We start from the raw sequence: 25,043 nt of genomic DNA, 5'->3' as shown, positions 1-25,043 counted from the left end.
AGAAAAAGTTGGCTCCGATCTACATATTGTGGGGTCGGGCTCCAAATTCCTTAATAGGACACCCATAGCACAAGAGTTAATAACAAGAATCAACAAATGGGACTTACTTAAACTAAAAAGTTTTTTTCTCAGCAAGAGAAACAATAAGAGAGGTAAATAGGGAGCCTACATCATGGGAACAAATTTTTACTCCTCACACTTCTGATAGAGCCCTAATATCCAGAGTATACAAAGAACTCAAAAAATTAGACAATAAGATAACAAATAACCCAATCAACAAATGGGCCAAGGACCTGAACAGACACTTCTCAGAGGAGGACATACAATCAATCAACAAGTACATGAAAAAATGCTCACCATCTCTAGCAGTCAGAGAAATGCAAATCAAAACCACCCTAAGATACCATCTCACTCCAGTAAGATTGGCAGCCACTATGAAGTCAAACAACAACAAGTGCTGGCGAGGATGTGGAGAAAAGGGTACACTTGTACATTGCTGGTGGGACTGCAAATTGGTGCGGCCAATTTGGAAAGCAGTTTGGAGATTCCTGGGAAAGCTGGGAATGGAACCACCATTTGACCCTGCTATTGCCCTTCTTAGCCTATTCCCTGAAGACCTTAAAAGAGCATGCTACAGGGATACTGCCACATCGATGTTCATAGCAGCACAATTCACAATAGCTAGACTGTGGAACCAACCCAGATGCCCTTCAATAGATGAATGGATAAAAAAAATGTGGCATCTATACACAATGGAGTACTATGCAGCAATAAAAAATGACAAAATCATAGAATTTGCAGGGAAATGGATGGCACTAGAGCAGATTATGCTTAGTGAAGCTAGCCAATCCCTAAAAAACAAATACCAAATGTCTTCTTTGATATAATGAGAGCAACTATGAACAGAGTAGGGAGGAAGAGCAGGAAGAAAAGATTAACTTTAAACAGAGACATGAGATGGGAGGGAAAGAGAGAGAAAAGGGAAATTGCATGGAAATGAAGGGAGACCCTCATTGCTATACAAAATTACATATAAGAGGTTGTGAGGGGAATGGGAAAATAAACAAAGAGAGAAATGAATTACAGTAGATGGGGTAGAGAGAGAAGATGTGAGGGAAGGGGAGGGGGGATAGTAGGGGATAGGAAAGGTAGCAGAATACAACAGTCACTAATATGGCAGTATGTAAAAATGTGGATGTGTAACCGACGTGATTCTGCAATCTGCATTTGGGGTAAAATTGGGAGTTCATAACCCACTTCAATCTAATGTATGAAATATGATATGTCAAGAGCTTTGTAATGTTGTGAACAACCAATAAAAAAATTAAAAATAAAATAAAATAATAAAAAAAACCTTCTCCTTAGGCTCTATAACATTCCTTCTAGATATTAATTAAAAGAAAATTAACATTAATTGGGGCAAAATTTTATGTTCAAGAATGTTTGCTTCATTTTTATGTTTTATAATTAAAAAGTTGGATCAATTTAAACCTACTTCAATGTATATATGAATATTTTATCATTAATATAGAATGTTAAAGAGCCATTAAAATGGCAAGAATTCCTACCTCAAAAAAAATGACCCAACCAGAACATTAGGTTAATAAATTGGGAAAAATTCACTTATTATAAAAAGGAATATAAGACAAAAAGAGTTGGAAAATACATTAAAAGATAAACCTAATTAACTGTGTAATGGAATAATAAATGACTTTTAGTTTACCCTGTACGTTTCATATTTTTCACATGTTCTGAAATGACCAAGTACTACATACATGTGTGCTTGTATATATACTTAGACATGTGTATATTAGTAAAATATTACATCTTTGTTCATACTTGTTCAAAATCAGCACAGAAAGCCTGTGTCTTTGTGCTGAGGCTGCGGGGCTGTGATTTGCTCCAATCTGTTTTCAACCTTCTCTGACAGAAAAAGCAGCCCTTGAGAACACCACACCTGTTCTGCTCAGGAAAGAGAGAGCTTCTTGCCCATTCAGTTATATGATGAGTACGCATGTTGCACATTAGTTGTTTGTATTGATATTGGTTTTACTTTGGTAAACAGTGATTTATCACTGGAGCCTAGAAGCCAATTAATTATCAAGTAAGTTTAACAAATATTTATGAAAGTTACTCAAGGCTGGGAAAGGTAAAGGGAATGTAGATGAAGAGTCCTTATCTTAAAGGAATTTCTATTCATAAAGGCAATCATAACATAAAACAAGGAAAGATGTTTACAAGGTGTTATTAAGTTTAAAAGAGAGAAAAGAATGAGATCAAAAAGTTCGAAGGATAGGGGCTGGGGATGTGGCTCAAGTGGTAGCGCACTCGCCTAGCATGCGTGAGGCACTGGGTTCGAGACTTAGCACCACATACAAATAAAATAAAGATATTGTGTCCACCTAAAACTAAAAAATAAATATTTTTTAAAAAAAAGTTCGAAGGGTAAGGAACACATTCACATAATAGGTAGAGTTTGGAAAGGATCTGGGGCTGTTGATAAGAATCTGGTAGCAGAGTGTCCCAGGAGAAGATCAATAGGAACCATGTCAGGAAGGACTGGGCCACCATTAGCGCTTGGTCACCAGGCTGTTTGTCTGGAGTTAAAAGTAACTGTGAGGAAGTTGTGGCAATGTGGGGGAGAAAGTATAATAATAATAATAATACACATAGTTTTGAAACTACTTGGACAATGCAAATTGGCAAAAACCTTTGTGGTGTATCTTAACATTGGAAATCATGAGAAGAGGGGCATGTTGGAATTGTGCTATAGAAACATTAATTTAGCAGGAGTATGTAGTCTGGAATAGAAGCTGTATTTTAATATTTATATTTTAGTACAAACTGTATGGAGTTATTTAGTTTCAAATTTAAAAAAAAAACTATAGTTTTAGCATAGTCTTTTAAAAAAATGACCAAATAACACATGAGATAGACATTCATACCAGCTAGGACATTCATTAATGGATTATTAACTCCTGCCATGACCACCCACCATTGGACAGAGATGAGACAGTGAAGGTTAGGGATGGATCAGGGTTGAAATGAGACATGGGAACTGATGGATATACAAGTTGAATAGGAGTGTCTTAGATGTCTCTGAATCAAATTTCTTGGAAAAAAATGTGATTTTATGTTTTGACCTGATAGTTGATGAAGATTTTAAAAATTATATACTTTACATTTCAAGTAGAGAGTAAATTTGGAGATGTGAGGCCAAAGCACTAATAACATGCAGTTAAGAAGAGCCTAAATCTTAGTAGTATTAAGATGTTAACTATAAAAAGAAAACAAGGTACATGTTAAAACATGAGAATATCGCAGCTGTATGACTTGACAAATGATTAGAGACAGAAGAGACCTAGTAGAGAAAGGCCATTTTATTCTCAATTAGTGGAGAAATCACTAATTGTACTAGAAAATTATATAGGAAAAGGGTCATATTTGAGGGGAAACATGATGTGCAATGGTCCATAGGCCACATATATGAAGCTATCCCCAAACTGTGATAGCACAGGCTACGGCAGATACACAGAAATCAAAAACAGCAAACATTTAAAAGTGTCATGAATACGTGTGAAGACATAATAAAGTGCTATAATAATCTGTATATTTTAAAATAATAATAATAATACACATTTTTCTCTGGAATTTATGCTCTTGACCAATATGGAACTGGGTAGAGTAAGGAGTTGGAGAGAACAGGTTACTGAAGCCAGAGTGATGATTTCCAATCACTTGCCAGAACATTTTTAGCTGTAACACCTCCTTCTAGAGCTGTGTGGTGTCCATATGGATTGTGAAGCAGTGGATTATAAAGATAGCTTGAGAGGATCTAAAGATGTTCTAGCACATGTTCCTCAAAGAAGCACACATGAACAACAGAAGCTCGGGCTTTGGACAACCCCTCCAACTGGCACTTCTATGAGGATCTCCCATTCAGTCTCTAAACATCTTCTGCAAGGCTGGGGTCAGGTAGGAGGACACCTCGGTTTACCTAATCTTCCAAAATTTACTTTCTCTTATCAGTTAGTTTTACCATAAGAAGGAAGCCAGGGTTCATCTCTGGATCAATATTTCCTTTTCAAAATCTAGAAATACTTAATGAAGGTACCTCTATATACAAAAAAAAAAAAAAAAAAAAAAAAAAAAACTCGTAAATCAATGCCTCAAAGATTTTACTGTGCTTTTCTTGCATTGGTACAAAATTTTGTAGATACTTATCAATTTTGTTTAATTTAAGAACATTTTAATTAAACCACCAGGAAATTCATGTGGCCAGAGTAGGATTCATGTGGCTCGGTATATGGGTGTGCAACTGGGTACTTAAAAGATCTCTTTAGTGGATGTGATCACTGAGCAATATATGCATTTATGGAAATGTTAACAGTGAAAAACATTGATTTGTACAATTAATGTTAAGATAAAAAAGAAATCTACCTAGCTTATCTTCCTTGAAATTAAAGAGCAGAAGTAAAAAGAATGATATTCCTTACCTTTCCACCTACCCTTGATTCCTAATTGAACACAACAATTCTGAAACTAGGAACAAAGATTATTCAATAACCTATTTTCCATAAGATGAAAATCTGACACTGAGGCAATATATGTCATTTTAAACATGGAACTATGTGACTTATACTGGCTGTTATTTAGATCTGTGTCAGTTTATAAAACGCACTCTCTACTCTTTAGAAAAGACAGTATGACAGTGAAATATTACTCAGCATTAAAAGAGAATAGAATTATGGCATTTTCAGGTAAATGGATGAAGTTGAAGAATATCGTGCTAAGTGAAGTAAGCCAATCCCAAAAAACAGAGGTCGAATGTTTTATCTGATTAGTGGATGCTGATCCATAATGGAGGAGGTGGGCATGGGAAGAATGGAAGAACTTTGGATTGGGCAAAGGAGAGGGTGGGGTGGAGAGCATGAAAGGAAGTAGGAAAGATGATGGAATAAGACGAACATCATTACCCTAGGGACATGTATGATTGCACGAATGGTGCGACTACATCGAGTACAACCCGAGAAGTAAAAAGTAGTGCTCCATTTGTGTACAATGACTTGAAATGCATTCTGCTGTCATGTATAACCAATTAAAACAAATTAAAAAAATTTAAAAGACAGTATGACTCAACTGTGAGTTACAATTTTGGTGAATTCTAGAAATTTATAGGACAAAACACAAACACCTTTTCTCCATCTTCAATAGTCTACCCTATTTCATTCATGTAGTTTGTCAATGGTTCAAATCTTGATATATTTTTTTTCCTAACATCAATTTCCCAGCCCTTAAACATGGGTCTTACGTGTCCTCATGTTCACGTGCATATAGGTGTACCCAGTAGAAAGTTTCATTTTAAGGATTATGTATATTCTAAAAGAATACCCACATTTAAAGGGTTATTAAAAAATCCCTTTACATGTAAATTCTAAAAAATAGTTTGAAAAATTTTACTTTTATCTAATATTATTTCTGGCATCTATGTTGTTGACCAGAAACAACAAAACACCAACAAAATGACATACTTTTGTTAATAATGCAAAATAAAACTGTTTTATAAATGTAATCCTATGGTGTTCTTCAAAAGAAATAATAAGAATCTTTTTCCTCATTCAACATTTATTTATTGTGCCTACCATATATTAGCATAATACTACCAAAAGAATGCTGATTCCATCAGATTTCTATCTTTTTTTTAACCATTTATAAAGTAACTGTATCTATCTGTTGACTCATGGTTCTTTTTTACAAACTACTTTATGTAATTAAAGACTCACCAGGAAGTTGCAAAAATTCAAGGGTGTGATTCTCTAGCTCACCTAAATGAAATGATTTACTAGAGTACAGGACCAAACCTAGGAAATCAACATTGATAGAATCTTCGGGGCCTATTTGTATGTCACCAGGTTTGCAAAGACTCATTTAAAAAAATGTTTTAGATGCTAGTTGACCTTTATTTTATTCATTTATTTATATGTGGTGCTCAGAATGGAACCCAATGTCTCACATATGCTAGGTAAGCATTCTACCACTGAGACAGAACCACAGTCCTGCAAACACTCATTTATTAATGTATATTAACGTCTACATAAATTTATCATCTGTTTAGCTCAGTGTAACCACCACCATATTTAAAATATGTACTGCAGTGTTCCATCAGGGAACCAGAGGCCATCATGTTAAGCTAAATAAGGCAAATACAAAAAGACAAATACATCATGTTTTCTGTCTCATATGAGGAAACAAACAAAAAATAGAAGAGAAACTATAAGGGAGAGGAAGGGAACCAGGGAAGGGCTGAGGGCTAAAAATGGGAAGCCAAAGGTGGTAGAAGGGAGGTAGACATGATCAAAGCAGGAAATATGTATCCATAAAAGTATCACAGTGAGATCCATGAAAGTATACAATTAATCACTATTAGTAGTTCTAACAACAACCAAAGAAATGTTGATTCAACAAAAGGATTGTTCATGGAAATCCTTAATATCCTGTCCAATGTATCTGATCCTAACTCCTAGCTCCTGATAACCACTAATTTGTTCTCTATCTCCATGATTTTATTCTTTTGAGAATTTGATGTACATAGATGGTACATTGTGATGCCTTCGGACTGTTTTTTTCTCACTTACCATAATAACAACCTTGATATCGATCAAAATTGTTGTGTGTTTACATAGGGTTTTGGGGTTTGTGTAGGATTTAATTCTTTTTTCTTTCTGTTCCATTGACCTTTTATTAGTTCTGCATGCTAAATTATCTAATGTTATTGCTGCTATATAAATTTGACAAAGAATAATAACAAAATTTACTTATTAAGTATCTAAAATAAAAATATTTTCTAAATATGCTGTTAGAGAAGATAGTTGATTTTTTTTGTTGATTTTGTTGAAAGTTGATTTTTTTAAATGTGGGTATTCTTTTAGAATATACATAATCCATAAAACTAATCAATGACTAATTAACCAAAATCTCTGACGTATATGTAGAAATAATAGGCAATAAGCAAGTCTTTGGTGTTTTTCATTTACATAACCTCTTGTACAAACCTGTCATTGCATGATCTTAATTTTATTCCCAAGGACATGTAGGTACAGAAACCTTAAATTCCTACCTAATCAAGAAGTTGTTAGCCATTGTAGGCATGGGCTTTACCATAGTTTCAAATCAACTTCTTACTCTATTTGATTGTTTTGTTTCACTCATTGATAAGTGGAAAAGAGGTTAAAATTTGAATATTATATCAGAGCTAAGAACAATACTAAGATTGTATGTCACATACTCATAGCAGTGATGCTACTTCATCCACTAATCTATAACTGGCACCATCTTTAACATTTGTCTAATTTTGTGAAAATGAGATGTTTTATTGATGATATATTAATTTAGGGAATATTTGTTGAACCTCATCCTTTTTCCTAATAATTATAAGATACTATCCTGTCATTCATGAATTTCTCCATCTAGCTGAAATAAAATATTTATATTCTCTGTTTGACCAGAAAGATTTTGGTGGCTTACAATGATATGTCAGTTATTTAAAAGTAGGTATTTTTTAACTTAAAAAGACAGCACACATATTTGTCTCTCCTATTCTTTAGACTTCATTAAAAATGAGAAAGAAATATTTAAAAAAATGAATTGTAACAGAAATTGAGGAAAAATATTTACACAAATTGTCACAGAAATTGAGGAAAAACATCATCATAAAAATTATTTCCAAATAATGTACAGTTTTAGATGATAAAATGGTTGACTTCAAGATGACTCATTCCTGCTTTTCACTATGAGAGTACTAAAAACATTAAAACAACATTAGATAAGGTTGTTGGATAACTGGGACTCCACCAAAGATTAAACATTACACAGTAAATTAAAGAGCACAATCTCTTATCTGTCTCTTTTAATATCTCCAAAAGGCAAGAGATGAGATCAAAGATCAGACACAGAAAGAATTGAACAAGAAGTGAATTCACACATTTTTATTAACAGCCTATTTAAAAGTCTATTTCATAGAAATAAGAAAAATTATATACAAAGAGACACTAATATTATAAGACCACACTGTGATGGTGATAAACTATACTTCATTTTTATTTTTTATTTGTTCTTTTTAGCTACACATGACAGTAAGAGTTGATTTTATGAAAATTATACATGCATGGAATATATCTTATTTTAATTAGGGCCCCAGTATTGTGGATGTACCTCCTTTTTTGGACAGAGGGCATTTGCACAGGTTTTTTGGTACTCTGTGTGGCTTGCTAAACATACAGTGTTCAGAGGTTATGAACATTTCACTAACTGAAGGCAATCCTTCTTCAGGTCTAGCAGCAATCCTCAACATTAGGATGATTAATGAAAACTGTTTAGACAGTGCCTTTGACAAAAAAATGCTTCATCAATCTGTTTTAATGCACAGGCTCCTTTCTACCTATGAATTCCATCATCAGGCATTATTTATTAGAAATATCAGTGATGCCACAGTGAATCTCACTATTGTGTACATCCACTAGATTGGGATTTTAATTAGAATAAGTTACAGTCCATGTATGTATACTATGTCAAAATACACTCTACTGTCATGTATTTCTAAAAAAAAAAACAAAAGACAAATTAAAAAATCTTTTACTATAAAAAAAAAGAAATACTTATGATGATATGTTCAAAGTGAACCAATAGCATTTTGCAACTGAGGCCAGATTTTCTGTTTGGCCCACATTTTATCATAGGAGCACCATACTTATGTATTAAAATACACTTTTCTATCAATTCAAAAATTTACCTCTGTATGAAAAATTCAAATTTAATGTTTTAATGTCCTCAGTACTCTCATAGTGAAAAGCAGGAATGACCTTCTATTATTTGGTCTCAGCTAAATTTTGCAATTCTTTTTCCTACTTTGTTTCTTCAAAAATTCTAAGATAAAACCAAATAAATCTACTTGTTAATATCCAAATGCACCATGTACATAATCATTCTGCTGCTCATCCTAATTCTCCCTCAGCACATAATGTTTCTAACAAGGTATTTCCTTTCTTTCAAAATCCTTCTAGAGCCTTCTATGGGTACCTTTTCTTTGACCTGTCCCTAAGATATAATTGCCTTTTTCTTCTTGCCACTTTGATAGGTTGTTTGCACTTTTAGAAAACATTTTACATTTCAAATTAACATAGTAACTGGCTATTCAGTGATAAACTTTTCTAATAGTGGTAAATATTGGCCACACGGGGCTGGGGTTATAGCTCAGTGGTAGAGTGCTTGCGGTGCACACATGAGGCCCTGGGTTCAATCCTCAGCACCACATAAAAATAAACAAATAAAAATAAAGATATTGTGTCCATCTACAACTAAAAAATTTTTAAAAAAATATTGGCCACAAAAATCAAAACATATGTGGAGTGATTATTTTTCTATTTCAATGTCTTAGATAGTTTGAGCGACTATGACAAGAATATCATAGATTGAAGGACTTAAATAACATTTATTTCTCATGGATCTGGGGGCTAGGAAGTCAAGATTATGGTGCCAACATGCTAAGGTTTTTCATGATTTGTTTCCCATGAGAGTGGGGGAGGAAAGAAAGCTTTGTGTATCTGTGCATTAAAATGTTTAATCTCATCATAAGGGCTTCCCCCTTATTACCCAATTTTCTCCAAAAAGCCCCATTTCCAAAAATCATCATTATATTGAAGAACAGCATTTGAATGTATGAATTTCATGAGGACATATTTAGTGCATCTCATTGGGGATTAACCAATAAAAGGTGAATTTTGAAGAAGGCATTCAGAATTATATATGTTAGAAACTATATCATGAGAAAAAGGGATAGAAGAATGGGTCATAATTATTTAGGGAAAAAATTACAAAACTAAGAAATATTGGATAGCTTCAATCATTCAAAAAAATGGACTTTCTATGTTATTTCTATTGTGTATACAAGATGTTGCATTAAGTAGTGTGGCATTAATCTTCTGTTCAAGAGCTGGTACCAAGACCAATGGTGAAAGAGTCACAAGCAGGTTTTAACTAATTTACAGGAGATCCTCTTGCCAAACTCTTAGAGTGGAAAGGGTTACTTTGTGAAGCAATGCCCTGGTATTCTCCAAGCACAAACAGAAACTGCAGAGCCATCTCTTAAGGTTATGATGGAGTGATTGTTACAGAAGATGGTCTGTGTGACTTCTAAGTTCCCTTCAGACACTCAGATCTTAAGATTCCAGACAAGTCTACAGGAAGCTTTTTAATACAGAATCTGACATAGCACAGCACATGCATCTGTGTTGCAGTTCTGCTAAAACTGATTTAGATCTGTAGAGCACAGCCAACAATTCCATACAGAATCACATATAATGCCAAGAAACAGCATTACTATTGGATGAGGAAGAGTACACATAACTTTCTAATATCTCAATACTTAGTTTTGTAGCCATACACACTTAGTTATTATTCTAGAAAGTCTACAGAAAACTGTGTCCAATTGTGAATCTCTAACCCCTAAAAATTTAAAGTATACAATTAACTATTTTACCAATAGTTGATCAGATTTTAGAATAAACACAAAAGCTTTTATTAAACGTCCTATAAAGTATTATACTATTGATGCACTTCTCTGAAAATGCACAGCATGTTAATATGATGAATGCAATTTATCATTAGATGTTGAGCAAATCCAAATATAAACCCTTTCAAGCAAATCTTTTCCACAAGAGATGTTAGCATGCATAATAACTTCTCTTTAAACAGAATTCTAAATCAGGTCCCAAACCATTGTCTTGCCAAGTCTCTAGTTTATTTCATCAGTGAAGCCACATGAACTCTGGGCATACACAGCATGGTAGAGCCCTTCTTGTCTATGCAGAGGGTACCAAGTGAACAAACATACAGGTTTGGAGATCATGTCTGGTGAGAAAGAGCATGCTTTAGAGAGCCACTGTGATCACCATGTAAAGGAGGGACCATTCAGAGAGCAGCTGCGGGCTGCCGGCCCTGCCACTGAGAAAGCCACCCTGAGTCATGGCAGAGATTTAAATGAGGACAGATTAAAATGTGGATGGGAGAGGACATGAACAAAATGTATCCTTCTGCTTCTTTCATGATCACTTGACTGGCACTAATGCAGATTAATGTCTAAGGTGGATCGTGATTCAAGTCTTCAAACTTCTTAGGTTTTCTTTCTTTAAAATATCGCACTCAATGAGGACTAAAATAATGAAAGTATGATGCAGTGAATGGTGCCATATTAATTGTTTTTATTATCCTCCTTCCATGACTTTTTATATTCAAAATACTCAACAATTTTCCATTTTTCATAAAATATGGCTTAAAATAAATATCCCTCCCATTTTTCTCCAACTTGCTAGTCGATTTCTTAAATTTATCTTGCTTTCCTTTCTTAGACAAAGCTTTCACGTAAGATTGCTTGGGTTTTTCATTATATTCACAATGCAAGATACACATTTCACTTCTACATGCCATTGACCCCATGCCATTTCCCCTCTTGTCCCTCCACCTACTGAAGTCCTGTCATCTTTGAAGATTTAACTCAATTTCCAACTCTTTTATGAAGTTTTCTAACATTTTAATCCATACATCACTAACCCATCCTCTGTAATAACCTTAACCAATTCCTTTTTGTAATACTAATTTTTTCATTCATTAAATTAATTTTAATATTACAAGAATACAACAAACAGAAACAATATGTTGTAAAAGTATGAGTGTCTTTATAAGATGTATTCCTTTCCATTATTTCATATTTAACTCACCTATGGCTATCTTATTCAAGATTTTCATAAAATATTTTTAAAGTGTTATTGATGACTATTGGACCAAATTCAACCAAATTCTTGCCTTGACTCAAACACACAGCTGTTAAGACTCGAGGATAATGGGGAAAACCCCTATTTCTGCAGTGACCTCAACCTGTTCTAAGAGTTCAAGCACCTACTATAAAGGCCTTGGTGGCTAGCGAAAACCAGGACTGGAAAGCAGAAAAGAACAAACCATAGATCAATTCCTGGAAGCTATCCACAGTGCTGCTCAGGTCAGCTGGGGGACTCCTGATGGGTCTCTGGTCAGCAATGAAGTCACTTTAACTCTCCCTTGAGTTAAGATCCTCTACCAGTTCTGAATATTCATAAACTAGAACACAGTTCTCTATTATTTACAGACAAGTGCTTTTACATCCCTTAACTAATAATCTATTTCACCATTTAGCAACATGTCAGTATCCCTACTGTGCTGCTGATCTTCTGCTCCATGCTGGGACTCCAGACCTCAGCTACTACTAAATGTAGTCTGCTTTCCAATCCTGCAAAATCCCATCATTGTGCTATGTGGAGCGAAATCTCTCCTAAGCCATCTTAGGAGAGATAATGAGCTGAGCAGAGGAATTTTTCTGATTCCTTTTATTGAAATTAGGTGATAAAGTTTCCTATCCACCTGAGTCACTACTTAGCTGTAACTAAATACAGTTTTTCAAGTGTTAGAGTCAGGTCAGGTCTGCCCATATTTAATTGTTATTTATTTGTTTATTTATTTATTTTTAGTTGCATATGAACAGCATGCTTTAGTGTATTTCTTTATTTTTATGTGGTGCTAAGGATTGAACCCAGTGCCTCACGTGTGCCAGGCAAGCACTCTGCCACTGAGCTACAGCCTCAGCCCAGGTCTGCCCATATTTATTAGTCAAGAATTATAGGTGCAATCCTTGGAATTTTGAAAATAAATTTATTACACATTGCACCCCAGGGGAAAAAAAAACTCTCTAGAGATTTATATAAAAGAAGTCCTCGTCATCATCATCATTATCATCATAAAACTATTTACCCTAGAGAAGAATTAAGGTCTCATAGACCATTTTGCTAAATTGAAAACAGTGACTCTTAACCTTCATTTCTATTGTCTTATGATCATAACAAGATAATGTGATCATAACTAGATAATGACCAAAAAAAACCTACCAAAACCAAAATAGACCAAACACAAGTCCTCCACAAATTTAAATGACAGTTAACAGTGTAAATTCTAACCAGTTTACAACATTACCAAAAACCAAATGAGAGACAGTAACATTAGTAAATCATATTTTTATAAAATTTTGGAAGATAAAAAAATATGTTGTTCTGACTTTTGCTTCCAGGAAAATGTGTTAGTCATATTTTCCCCATTACTCCAAATAATTATAACTAAAAAACCACATCACTATATAAAACAAACTAGCCACGAACCTTGATACCCAAAGACAGACATGATGGTAAGTCCCCTGGGTTTGATTTTGCCTCATATATCTCAGATTTAGAGCTTACATGCAACAGCCTTAACACAAATTTACTCTGATAACAAAAGAACCAGGAAAGGTACATACTAGCAGCACACAAAGTTTTTAGGCAGTAGGTCTACCCTAGCCAAATTCTATAGGTGATATATATATTTGTTTGTTTGTTTATTTATTTATTTATTTATTTATTTATTTGTGGTCTTGTCCCTACCTATACCAGCAAAAAGCTTAGACAGGAATCTAAAGTTACAGTTGCACAAGGCTGCAGTGAAGCATCTCACCTTCTTCAATGTGGTGCCAGAAAAGGCTGAAGAGGAAGTCAGTACTCTTGTCCCTGCTATATCAATATTAACATCCTGTTGGTGATATTGTACAATAGTTTTTCTTATCAGCAAAGGAGACTTGCACAGGATTTTTTTGTATAATTTCTTCCAACTATATCTAGATCTACAATGATCTTAAAAGAAAAATTAAAGGCTGGGGTGTGGCTCAGTGGTAGAGTGCTTGCCTAGCATGTGTGAGGCACTGGGTTCAATCTTCAGCACCACATAAAAATAAATAAATAAAATAAAGTCATTGAATCCATTCACAACTAAAAAATATTGAAAATTAAAATTAAAATTTTAATAAAATACATGTTATTTATAAATCAGAATCATTATGATATGTAGTACAGAGGATTATGAACACAAATATGAAATCCCTGGGGCGAATACATAACATGATCCAATCCCAGATGCATGCTTTAAATGACAAACATGAAGATCCTAAAACCTTTTACAGAGAAATGGTAGGTTCCTACAAAGTAACAAGAGTTTTTTTGAAACCAGTCTTGTTGTCAAAAATAATGGATGTCTAACAACTATGAAATAATGATCTCAAAGTACTAAGGAAAGATTATTCTGGACTCATATTTCAATATTTAGTAACACTATCAAACAAATATGAAAACAGAATAAACACATTGTAGATAATTCAAATACTCTGCAATCTTACCTCCCCTGCATTCTTTTAGATTAAAGAATGCAAAAACAACAACAAAAACCCTTAAGATTTAGTATGTCAAAGACTCAGGAAAAGATACCCAAGAAACAGCTAATAAAGCATAAGGGTAAAATTTTTAAAATGTCAAGAATGACAGCTCTAATAAAAGAAGAGAAAAAATCATAACATAAAGCACTCCTAGAATACTTTCAAGAGGAAACTAAATTGCTTACAGTACATGATGTGATTTAAAACCTAGTTAATAATAATGTAATTCTTCCTTTTATTTATTAATTTCTGACTGATTAATAAAAATTGACTTTTATACATTTTCACTATGCAGCTAAACAATAAGTAAAATTCCAAATGTTTCTTATAGAACTTGATAAGCATTGATAATATGGTGAACCCAATAAATTATATATTATAAAATGTGACAGTGACTCTGTTTTCTAAGTTCACACAAGACCCAAGTGTGAAACTTCTCTCATATAGCCTCGCACTGCACAACATGATTTTAATTAATGATGGACCACATGCATCAGTGGTAGCATAAGATAATAAATAATACAGCCTAAGTGTGTAGTGGGCTATGCCATCTAGGTTTATGTAAGTACACTCAGTGATGTTCAGAAAATAATAAAATCACCTAACGACACATTTCTCAGAAGGTATCCATGTTATAAAGTGACACATGAGCTGTATAGTGGTAGCAAATATTCTTTTCTAGAGGTTTCTGAAGTTAGGCCACCTCATTTTAAAAATGTCTCATTCTCATTTTATGACATTAAATCCAAAATTCTGATGGTTTTTTACTTAAAGGTAAAGCAATAACAATATAACTATAGCTGTTGTGTTAATGTGTCACCTTGATTTGGCCCAATGGTGCCCAGATATATGATTAAATATTATTCTGCTGTCTCCTGAAAAGATTAATAATTGAAATGGTAAAATGAGTAAATTACATGGCAAGTTCTTTTGCTTCTCAGTCCTTCAGACTTAGACTAAAATTTTACTATCATCTCTCCTAGTATCAAGTTGGCTAAATGTAGGTCTTGCCTGGGACTTATCAGCATCTATCTCTCAATAAATATATACCAAATTGGTTCTGATCCTCTGTAGAATCTAAGGTAACACACCTGTCATAGAAATAGTCTTAAGAATTTAGATGAATGTCTTTTTTTTTTTACTTTTACATTCAAGATGTTTGGAAATACTCATCATAGGGGAGTCAGAGTAATTTGCAGAGTTGAGTTCATTAAGTCATGGCTGTTACAGAGATATAGCTATACTAACATAGGTATATAGAAATTGACAGCTCCCTCACTTATGTAAACCCGATAGGGTACATATTAGCAGTGAGTATGAAGAATGCATTGTAGGAAAGGTATATTTATTCCTTTGTACTTGAATGTAGGAATTCAAGTTCCTTGAAACAGTGTCTAATTATCACCTCTTCCTTTCACAGAACAAAAGCAAAATACTTATTAAAGAGCTGATTGATGACTTATCAAAGTTATTTTAAGAAATTAGCACTCTAAAACGTGTCCATCAATGTTTCTTCTTTCTGGAATCATAACTAAACTCCATTTCTTAGCTTTCCTTGTCATAATGAAAGTCGCTTGTTTGAGTTCTAGCCAATGCAATGCAAATAAAACAATGTGTAAAATTCCAGGTCTAGCCTATAGAAATCTATGATGTAGGATCCTCCATGTTTTTCCCCCCTTTCAAGGCAAAGGAATAGAATGGAGCCAAGAAAACTTGTAAACTATATGGAGAAGATGGTAGGGCAAAAATGAGGAAGGAATATGGGACAAGAATCACAAGGAATGGCCCCATCTGCTGCTCAAAAATGCCCACCAGACTTCATATGAGAGATAGTAGAGCCAATGGACACATTTTAGTTTGTGTCTTACAGCAGTTATTATTATATTAAGTACCTATCTCACACTTACCCATATTTTAACATTCCAATTGATTATAGGATTTAAAATGAAATTCAATTTAGGCCATAGAAACACTGTTATTAATTGTGCATCAAATAGTATCTCAGTAAAAAAAAAAAACAATCCAAAGAGGCATTCTTCTTATGAGTTTATTATGATTTTCACAATTGCAGAAAGAAAAAAACTAAGCCCACTGAAACACTTTCCTCAGAGTAATTATAATGAAGGATAAAAAGCTATTTTAATTTCCAGAACAATCTTAAGAGAATACAACAACAGGAGTACTATTCACAGATGAGACAATAACATCACTTACTCTCAAGATGCTAGCAATATGGTACCAAAATTTTAAAATACAATAAAAGAAAAATAACTACTCTAATTGATATTTCCAAAGATGTTAATTAAACATTCATGAGATAGCATTTGGGAAGAGGAACTGACTAAGTATTTGAAAGATAAACATGCCAATTTTAATACCTCTAGTTAAACCTGATGCCACTTGGGTACTAAACTAATTTTTTAAAAGCATAATTGGATGTTCATAGTTTGAAACTCTGATTTGAAGACACTGGAAAAAAATTAGGTTCTGCTGGGAGAGAAGGATACATCAAAATGTATTTACATTGCTGCTAAAAAGCATGAGAGAATCTGTACTCACTTATCTTTTTTGTTCTCTATTTCAGGATATGTCTAAACATACCCAATAAAATGAAATGTAAAATGACTCATACTGGTCCTTCAATTTTTCATTATGGATAATTACTTTCTATTCATTCATCATTATCTCAATGGCTCAGACCAGAAAAAATGTTATTTACTTCTTTCTCTTTTGTGGCTTCAATTATTTGGCTACCTGAAACCAAATGATAAAAGCCTCTTTGTCAGTAGTGGAAAGGGTAGAAGTATTAAATTTTATTGATAATTTCTAATATTCTTTAATTCAGTAAAAATGTGTTCAATAAATCTAGAGCACTCATCTCTTCATTTTTTAAGTTTAACACCTACTTCTTATAACTAGAAAATTTTAACACATTTAGGTGCTAATCAAAGGAAATGAACAATTATTTAAATGCAAGAAAAAAAATATAGAGGTTGGGGAATCAGGAGGTGGGGGGAGGGTAGGACACATTGGAGATGGAAATGATCAAAATATATTACATGTATGTATGAATATGGCACAACAGAACACATTATTTTGTATAATTAGTATGCACTAATAACAATACAGAGAATATACACATAAAAATACGTCTATATGTACAAAATTAATCTAGCCCATTATCAAAGGTTACATGACCCCTGAACTGCTTGCTGAAAATGATACATAAGATTTAGATACCTACTGTCAGATTTTAAGAAAGACTTAAAACATCCTACTTCTGAGGATTACATTTCTCAGCCAAAACACATTCTCACACCATGAAATTACAGAAAATTTAGGTCTTTCATTCATTTTGCTTTAGGTTAAGTAGCAACTGAAAGGAAGCATACTTAGCTCAGACACTTATGCATGTGAAGAGAAAAACTGGTTTGTTTGTTTTTTTTTTTTTTTGGGTTTTTTTTCCCACATACTGCCCTTGACACTGTTTTTCATTATGGTGGTTATTCCTTTCCCCACAAAACATGGAAATGCATGATCCCAACTCCAGGCTGTCTGAATGAATACAGATCACGAATCCATGTGTTCATTTTCCAAGAGACAGTCATGGTTTTCAACACCCTCCTATCCGTACTGCCCTAAGTTTAAAAGGTAGCTTGCAAGCAAGAGATTTCTGCTCTTGTTCAAAGCATTCCACATCTGAAAACTATTGGTGGGTTAACAACCAATACAAAGAACACTGTTGTAAAGCACAGACTCCTTTTGTTTTATTACAAATTTCTAATTTAGTCATTATCACACCAAATCTCTTATTCTTCCTTAACCACCTTACACACCCACACCCACATGCACTTTCAAATCTGCCAAAAATTACAAGTAGGATTTCAAAGACTGAATAAGCTAAGTCTGAACTGAAGTAAAGGAGCTTCTCATTTGCTAGCCTTGAACAGTGATGTTCCAAGTCATTAGCATGTCCTCTGTTTCTGGCACATTTCCCTAGGTGGAACCGGGCTCCCAAAGAGCCTGAGCCAGAATTTGTAGAGGCAGCACTTTTTGCCTTTCACATGAATGATCAGAGCTCTCAGAGCTAACAGATTGTTGGCTGCTGGTAATGCTGGGCCCTTGAGTCAAATGAAAAGGCCAGTGAATTGATTACATATTCTTTATTGTTTCACAAGTTTGACTTATTAAGTGCTCTTGAACTATCTGGCCCTGTATTAGGTACTTTACAATGGCCCTATGTCCAAGGTTTATGTAGCAGTTTAAACCCTTGTTACCGTCAAACCCTTTTGCCAGCAAGCCACATCTTGACTATATTATATACTTTTCAGCAGATGGAGTTTGGGGATTGCTGCGAAATCGTGAAAACAAAAGCAGAGACAGCAGGATAACACTAGGGGAATAACAGATAAATATACCTAAAGGGCAACGAACAGTACAGGTAGGGTTAGGATAAGGGTTTTTGTTTTTGTTTTTTTAATTTACAAATTGGGAGATTCTAGATTCATGGACCAGTTTGTGTTGTGCATTTTTAAAGAAGTTTCCGATATTTTGTAATTAAAAAAAAAAAAAGAGGAACAGAAACCAAAAATATTAAAAGTACATCCTTTCATTGTAAATTCAGAGTCTAAGCTGTGCCAGGTATTTTCAAACATTTCATATTTTAATTGGCTTCCCAGGAAGACACCTTACAGTCTACAAGTCACATTCACTTAATCTTATATTGATTTTCTAAGAAACATCCTGTTTCTATGACTACACCAATCAATTAGCCGCTCATAAATAGCAAGACAATTTTCTCTTTTCTCTCCAATGAAGCCTGAAGAGTTTCTTCCCACAAGAATATCTAATGTTGCCCCTTGCCCATAAAGAAATGGCATTATATTATATTAAAGATGGTTGATGTTTTTCTTATTTTGAAAATATTTGGAGATTCTGCACAGAGAAAACATACAAAATTGCCTTGGACCAAAATGTTGAATGGCTTATCAATCTGCAGTTGTTTTTATAAAAGGTCTCTATGGTTACCAGCAAAAAAATGGCCTTCCCTCCACCTTCATGCTAGATCCCAGAGAATGGGAAGGCTGGTGATCACTCAAGGAGTCTGCTCACTGGGAAAAAGACAATGGTTCTGCTACTGGGTGTGAACAAAGTGCAAAGCCACAGGCTAGTCATGTGTAACTTCTTTAGTTAATACTGCACTATCTATTCCAATAAGGAAATTCCGTTCACATTAATGTGTGAGGATTTGAGATAAATATGCCCGTTCTTTTTCTTAGGAATATACTAGGAATCAACAGAAGCAGCATGATTAACAAATGATATTGGTCTCCGGAGTCAAAAAACCTAGACCTGGGGCTGGGAATGTGGCTCAGGCGGTAGCGCGCTCGTCTGGCATGCGTGCGGCCCGGGTTCGATCCTCAGCACCACATACCAAGAAAGATGTTGTGTCCGCCGAGAACTAAAAAATAAATATTAAAAATTCTCTCTCTCTCTCTCCTCTCTCACTCTCTCTTTAAAAAAAAAAAAAAAAAAAAAAAAAAAAAAAAAAAAAAAAAAAAAAAAAAAAAACCTAGACCTGAGTATTAATATCAGCTGAGAAAATTTGGCAACGCATCTTAAACTCTCTGTGGTTCCATTTCCTGTCTTATAAAATGGGATTGATATAATTAACTCAAGGCTATTTGGGGGATTCTCTAGATCTAATCTATCCTTACTTCAATCAAAGTCCATTCTTCTATACAAAATATCTTTCCACAGCAAAAAAGAGATCAGAACATTTTCCTTTCCCAAACCTCCCTATGTATGGAGAGCACAAGCCAAACTACATAAAGCATTCAGTCGTCCATCCCATGCAACTGGTTCCCAGACTGCTTTTTCAGGGTCATTTCTGGTTAATTCTCAATTCATGCCTTATCCTAGCCACATCAAAACAGATTCATTATGCACTTCCAACCACATTCTGCATTTGTCCAATGTATTTTCCCAAATTCTCCCTACCTAAAGTACCCTCTATCCTTGTCTCCTTAGCAAACTTTTGCTCAATTCTTAATTCCAAGGACACCTCCCCAACCACCACCTTTCTAGTTGAGTTAAGAGCTTCTCTCCCATAAAGCAAACATTAAATTTCAACAGGTAAAATAATATTGTTCTTTCTTTCAGTTTCCAGTATGAAAACATATGTTATTTGGCATCTAGCATGAAAATATCTACATGTTATTTAAACACAGAGAAGTCACAGGGAAAAATTACATCAAAAGAAAAAATATTATTCAGATTCCGAAAATCAATCAATAATAATTCATCACTGAATTGTTAGATAAGAAGCACATATCCAGATAAATAAGCCACCTGAAAACTGAGCTAAACCACATTGACTTCAATCACCTGTTAAGTGCAAGATATATCATTTCCAATACTATAACACTTAAATTTTTAGATGAATAAACATACACATTCAAACCAATTAAGTAATTTGTAAAACTACTTGATATGTGGCAGGGTGCCATCCAAATTCAGATGTGTCTGACTCCTCAGTGCATTCCACTATTCCATATTCTCTCTCACTTGACCTTGCCCTTTGGTCACATGTGGACCTGCAGTAATGGTCCAAGTATCCTTCTACAGGGTCTCAGGTGCTATCTTTAGCCAGGCCACTCAAAATACTCTTTGACTGAGGTTTGAAAAGGAGATTGGTGCATTGTTAGATTGTATAGTCAACTCAAAAGGAAGTCAGAATCTCTTCAAAACAGTAACATCTTATTAATAAAATTAAGCATTAAAATAACTGCTCTGATGCTAGATCTACTTGTAGCCTTTCTTACTTTTGGTTCAACTCTCTAAAATATGTTTTATGTTTACCTATATAAAAATAACATTATGGAAGAATTATGATATAACATTAATCCTTTCTAAATTGCCTTGAATTAAGACATTTACTATTTTTATTTTATTGGAAGACATTTACAATTTTTGTGGTGTTGGTGGTCTTGGTGATAGTAGCTGTTAAGAAAAATAAAATTGTATATTTATCTTTAATTATTTTTTGATGAAGATTCCTTGAAAACTTCTTATTAATGTCCTGAATGAAACATCCAGCTACATACAATATTTCTCACATAGAAAATGCGAAATGAAATAGGGATTTGATTTTTAAAGCTTGACAAAGTTAATTCAGTATGAGACTATGTATGGGATCATACATGTCTTAATGGAATATTTTGAGCAATCCTACAATCTAGGATTCAGAATTACCATTGTTTTTAGGAATAGTTACATAGGCATGAACACAGGCATAGATATACAGTATTAGACAATCAATTTTAACTGTAGAAAATTTGAGTTAAAAGGTCAGTAACATATAAAATTTATTTCCTGGGAAAGCTCCCTTTTTAAATTGCCTCTGGACTGGTGATCAAGAGGAATTAGACCTGTTCATTCACTCCACTCTGGAAGAAAGGAAAAGAAGACTAAAATATTTACAGGGAATAGAGAGAAGGCAGGTCCCTAGGTGCAGCAGAGGTCCACATGGGAAGAGTATCATTTCTCTCCCTACATACAAGCACTGAGGTTTAATCTGACTGCAGCTTCTCCTGTGCTCACACTTAAAGCAACTCTGACAGTGGCCCTGGCTAATGAGAAGTTCCCAAGCATCTCTGAGTCATCAATTTGTTCTTCAGCAACGATGTATCACACACTATTAAGTAAGTCTATAAGTGGGCAAGTTGCAAAATAGCAGAATATTAGATCTATCTTTGAGGTGCTTTTAAAACCTTCTTGGGTATAATGAGTTCTCCAGCCTGTCTCACAGCTGAAGGATAGGCTGCTCCTAATGCAAATATAGGTTAAATAAGGATAACAATTAGGCAGGTTACCAAATATGTTAAGTTACTGTTAGTTTCTCATTCCTGTGACCAAAATACCTGCTATAAACAACTTAGAGGAGGAAAATTTTATTTTGGCTCAGGGTTTCAGAGATTTCAGCACATGGTTAGCCAGCCACCTCCATTGCTTCAGTCCTGAGTTGGGAGAGAACATCATGGCAGAAGGGCATGGTTGAGGAAAGCTGCGCAGCTCATGGCAGTCCAAAAGCAAAGAGAGGGAGACAGAGGTATCAGGGGCAATAGACCCTTCCAGAACATAGCCCCAGTGACCTACTTTATCTATCTGGGTTCCACCTCCTTCAGTTTCTCCACCTCTCAGTAGTTCATTCAGCTCTCAATGAATGAGGTCAGAGCCCTCACAGTCCAGTCATCTCCCCAAAGGCCTACCTCTCAACATTGCTGTATAGGGGACCAAGCCTTCAACACAAGAGCATTTGGGGGACATTTCAGATACAAACTATAAGGAATAACACAGCTGATGAGAACCAATTTCTTTTACAAACTGAAGAACAATTTATTCATTACTGACAAATAGCAGAATTAGGTCTTATTCTACATGACATACATATTGCCAAACATGCTTTATTCTGCGCCCTCTCTCAGCCCTTGTTAACTGTCTCTGTGGAGTTTTTAAAAAAAGGTGTTTTTTTAAGATAAGAAAGGGGAAAGGCAGACTCACCAAGAGCCAGTCAGGAAACTTGCAGTGGGAAAAACTTACGTTGAAAAGAAAGATCAGTGTGTCTTATTCAGTCTGGAGGCAGAACTCAAACTGTGAATTCAATTTGGTTAAGATGTCCTGCCGCCTGCAGCAGTGGCCCATTGTTAGGGGTTCAGCAGTCATCAATTTATGTGCCAGAGACACAGTCAGAAATTACTATGGAGTGAAGATCTGGATTATTTGGACTTATTCAACACAAAAATGCCTAATACTTTGACATGATGAATAATGCATATATAATTCATTAATTTGAAATAAGAGATAGTATCAGTGATGAAAATTAGAAGAAATAACTGTTAACTCACAAATTTCAAGAATGAGTTAAAAATAAAGAGAATAAACATGGAATAATACCACTCAAGTGAACTTGCAAATCTTTCTAGAAGCTTAAAATCAATTCCATAAATATTATACACAAAGTAGCATATAGTAGAGATTGAGCCAAATGACATCCTAAAAGTCAAAAACTTGACAACAGCAAGATTATGACAGTAAATTAGGATCCAATTCCTTTTTTATTATCTCCAAGTCAATAATCATTCCCTAGAAATGCACCATAATAATATATTCCATGTAAAAACTCCTCCCACCTAAAAAAGGAAAAAAAATAGGTCTAAAGAAATAATTCAAAATGATAATTTGTGTGCTTTTGAAACAAAATCAACAAAAATAATGTTGACCAACTTTAGGCAACATAAAGATGATGCAGACCCTTCCCTGATTCATTAGATTATATGGAGTAATAAAAGATGCATTTAGTTAATTAACCAATAAACACAGAAAAAGAAAAAGAAATAAAAACCAAGTCTCACTATCTAATAATTCAAATTAAAAAAGTTACATGTCTTGATTATCTAGATAAAAATCTCAGTCCCTCACCTATATGTTTAGACATAATGAAGGCTTCTAAAAGGCTAGCATCCTTCCACTCATCTTTTAAAATCCTTTTGTTCATTAAAATATTTGTACTTAAAAAATCTATGCTTTTTGTTTTTATTATTCTGTAAGCTATTTTGCATTTGAAGTCACTGGATAAGAGAAGTCAAACATGGGAGAGTAAGGCACAGTAACTGGCATCTCCTACCTGAAGACCTTCAATAGCTAATCGCAGCATGCTTGGTGTAAGTTTAGAGGCTTGCTTGAAGGTGAAGTTACTCCAGTCTATGATCAAAACAAACCCATTGACTTGAAGCTCAGGATCTTCAATCATGGCTTCTAAAGAAAGTAAGATGGCACGCAGAATATCCACCAGTGTGTACCTATCAGTAACAGAAAAGTACTCAATTAGATCTGACAACTCTTGTAGAATCTGTGGAAAGCTTTTTTTAGCACACTAAAGAGTTCCTTTAAAATACCTCAAAAAATCTCAAGGAAATTATTTTGCCTAAAAAGCTTCTTTTAAGAAGTTTACTTTATATAAGCTCTGGGGACATATTAGTATTTAACATATATTCTATTTAAACAAGTAGCAATGATTTTGAAAATACTACAGTTTTTTTTCATACTTTGTAGTCATGTAATTTGCAGCTAGGCCTTCCTATGAGTTTCTAATATCTCATTTCAGCTATCCCCAAAAGTAGGCATCATAGATTGGAACAGCATAAGAATGCTGTGATGCTGTGGGTAATTCTTACACTTCTTATATATCAGCCCTCCATATTCTAGGGATCCGCAACTCTAGATTCCGTGTGTTGAGGATAGAATTTGAAAAAAAAAAAAAAAAAAAAAAAGAAAGACACTATGTCTGTACTGAACTCATACTGACTTTCTTAAGAAATACAGTATAACAACTATTTACATTGTAAGTTATCAAGAGATATTTTAAATAGAGAGGAATGAAAGTATACAGGAAGAGGTGCACAGATTGTAGGCAAATACCATGCCATTTTACATAAGAGACTTGAGCACCTGCAGAATCAGTGTCTGCAGGGGATCCTGGAGCCAATATCTCAAGGATACCAAGAGACAACTATATTTGAAAAATTCAAGAATGAGATCTGAAGGAATTTCATCAACAAGAAAAGTGTATGAGATCACTATGGATAAAAGTATCAGCAGTCTTAATTACTTGTGTTAAGTTTGCATCATAAAGATAAAAGAAGAGAAGATGAGAGAGACAGAGAAG

At 34.3% G+C, this 25,043-nt stretch overlaps 1 protein-coding gene across 1 annotated transcript in view; it reads right to left on the bottom strand.

Moving 5' to 3' along the window:
- The window catches only part of CLVS2 (clavesin 2), a gene marked incomplete at its 3' end in the record, with an annotated part of 68,881 nt that overhangs the window by 30,543 nt on the left and 13,295 nt on the right, over positions 1-25,043 (bottom strand). Inside the window, exon 2 of the mRNA XM_081294743.1 lies at positions 24,003-24,177. Within this exon, the coding sequence (XP_081150869.1) occupies positions 24,003-24,177 (175 nt within the window). The remainder of the gene's footprint in view (positions 1-24,002; positions 24,178-25,043) is intronic.

The sequence above is a fragment of the Spermophilus citellus genome, assembly GCF_964194105.1.
Source record: "Spermophilus citellus genome assembly, chromosome: 5".
Classification (NCBI taxonomy): domain Eukaryota; kingdom Metazoa; phylum Chordata; class Mammalia; order Rodentia; family Sciuridae; genus Spermophilus; species Spermophilus citellus.
This window is presented reverse-complemented; position numbering and strand designations above follow the sequence as displayed.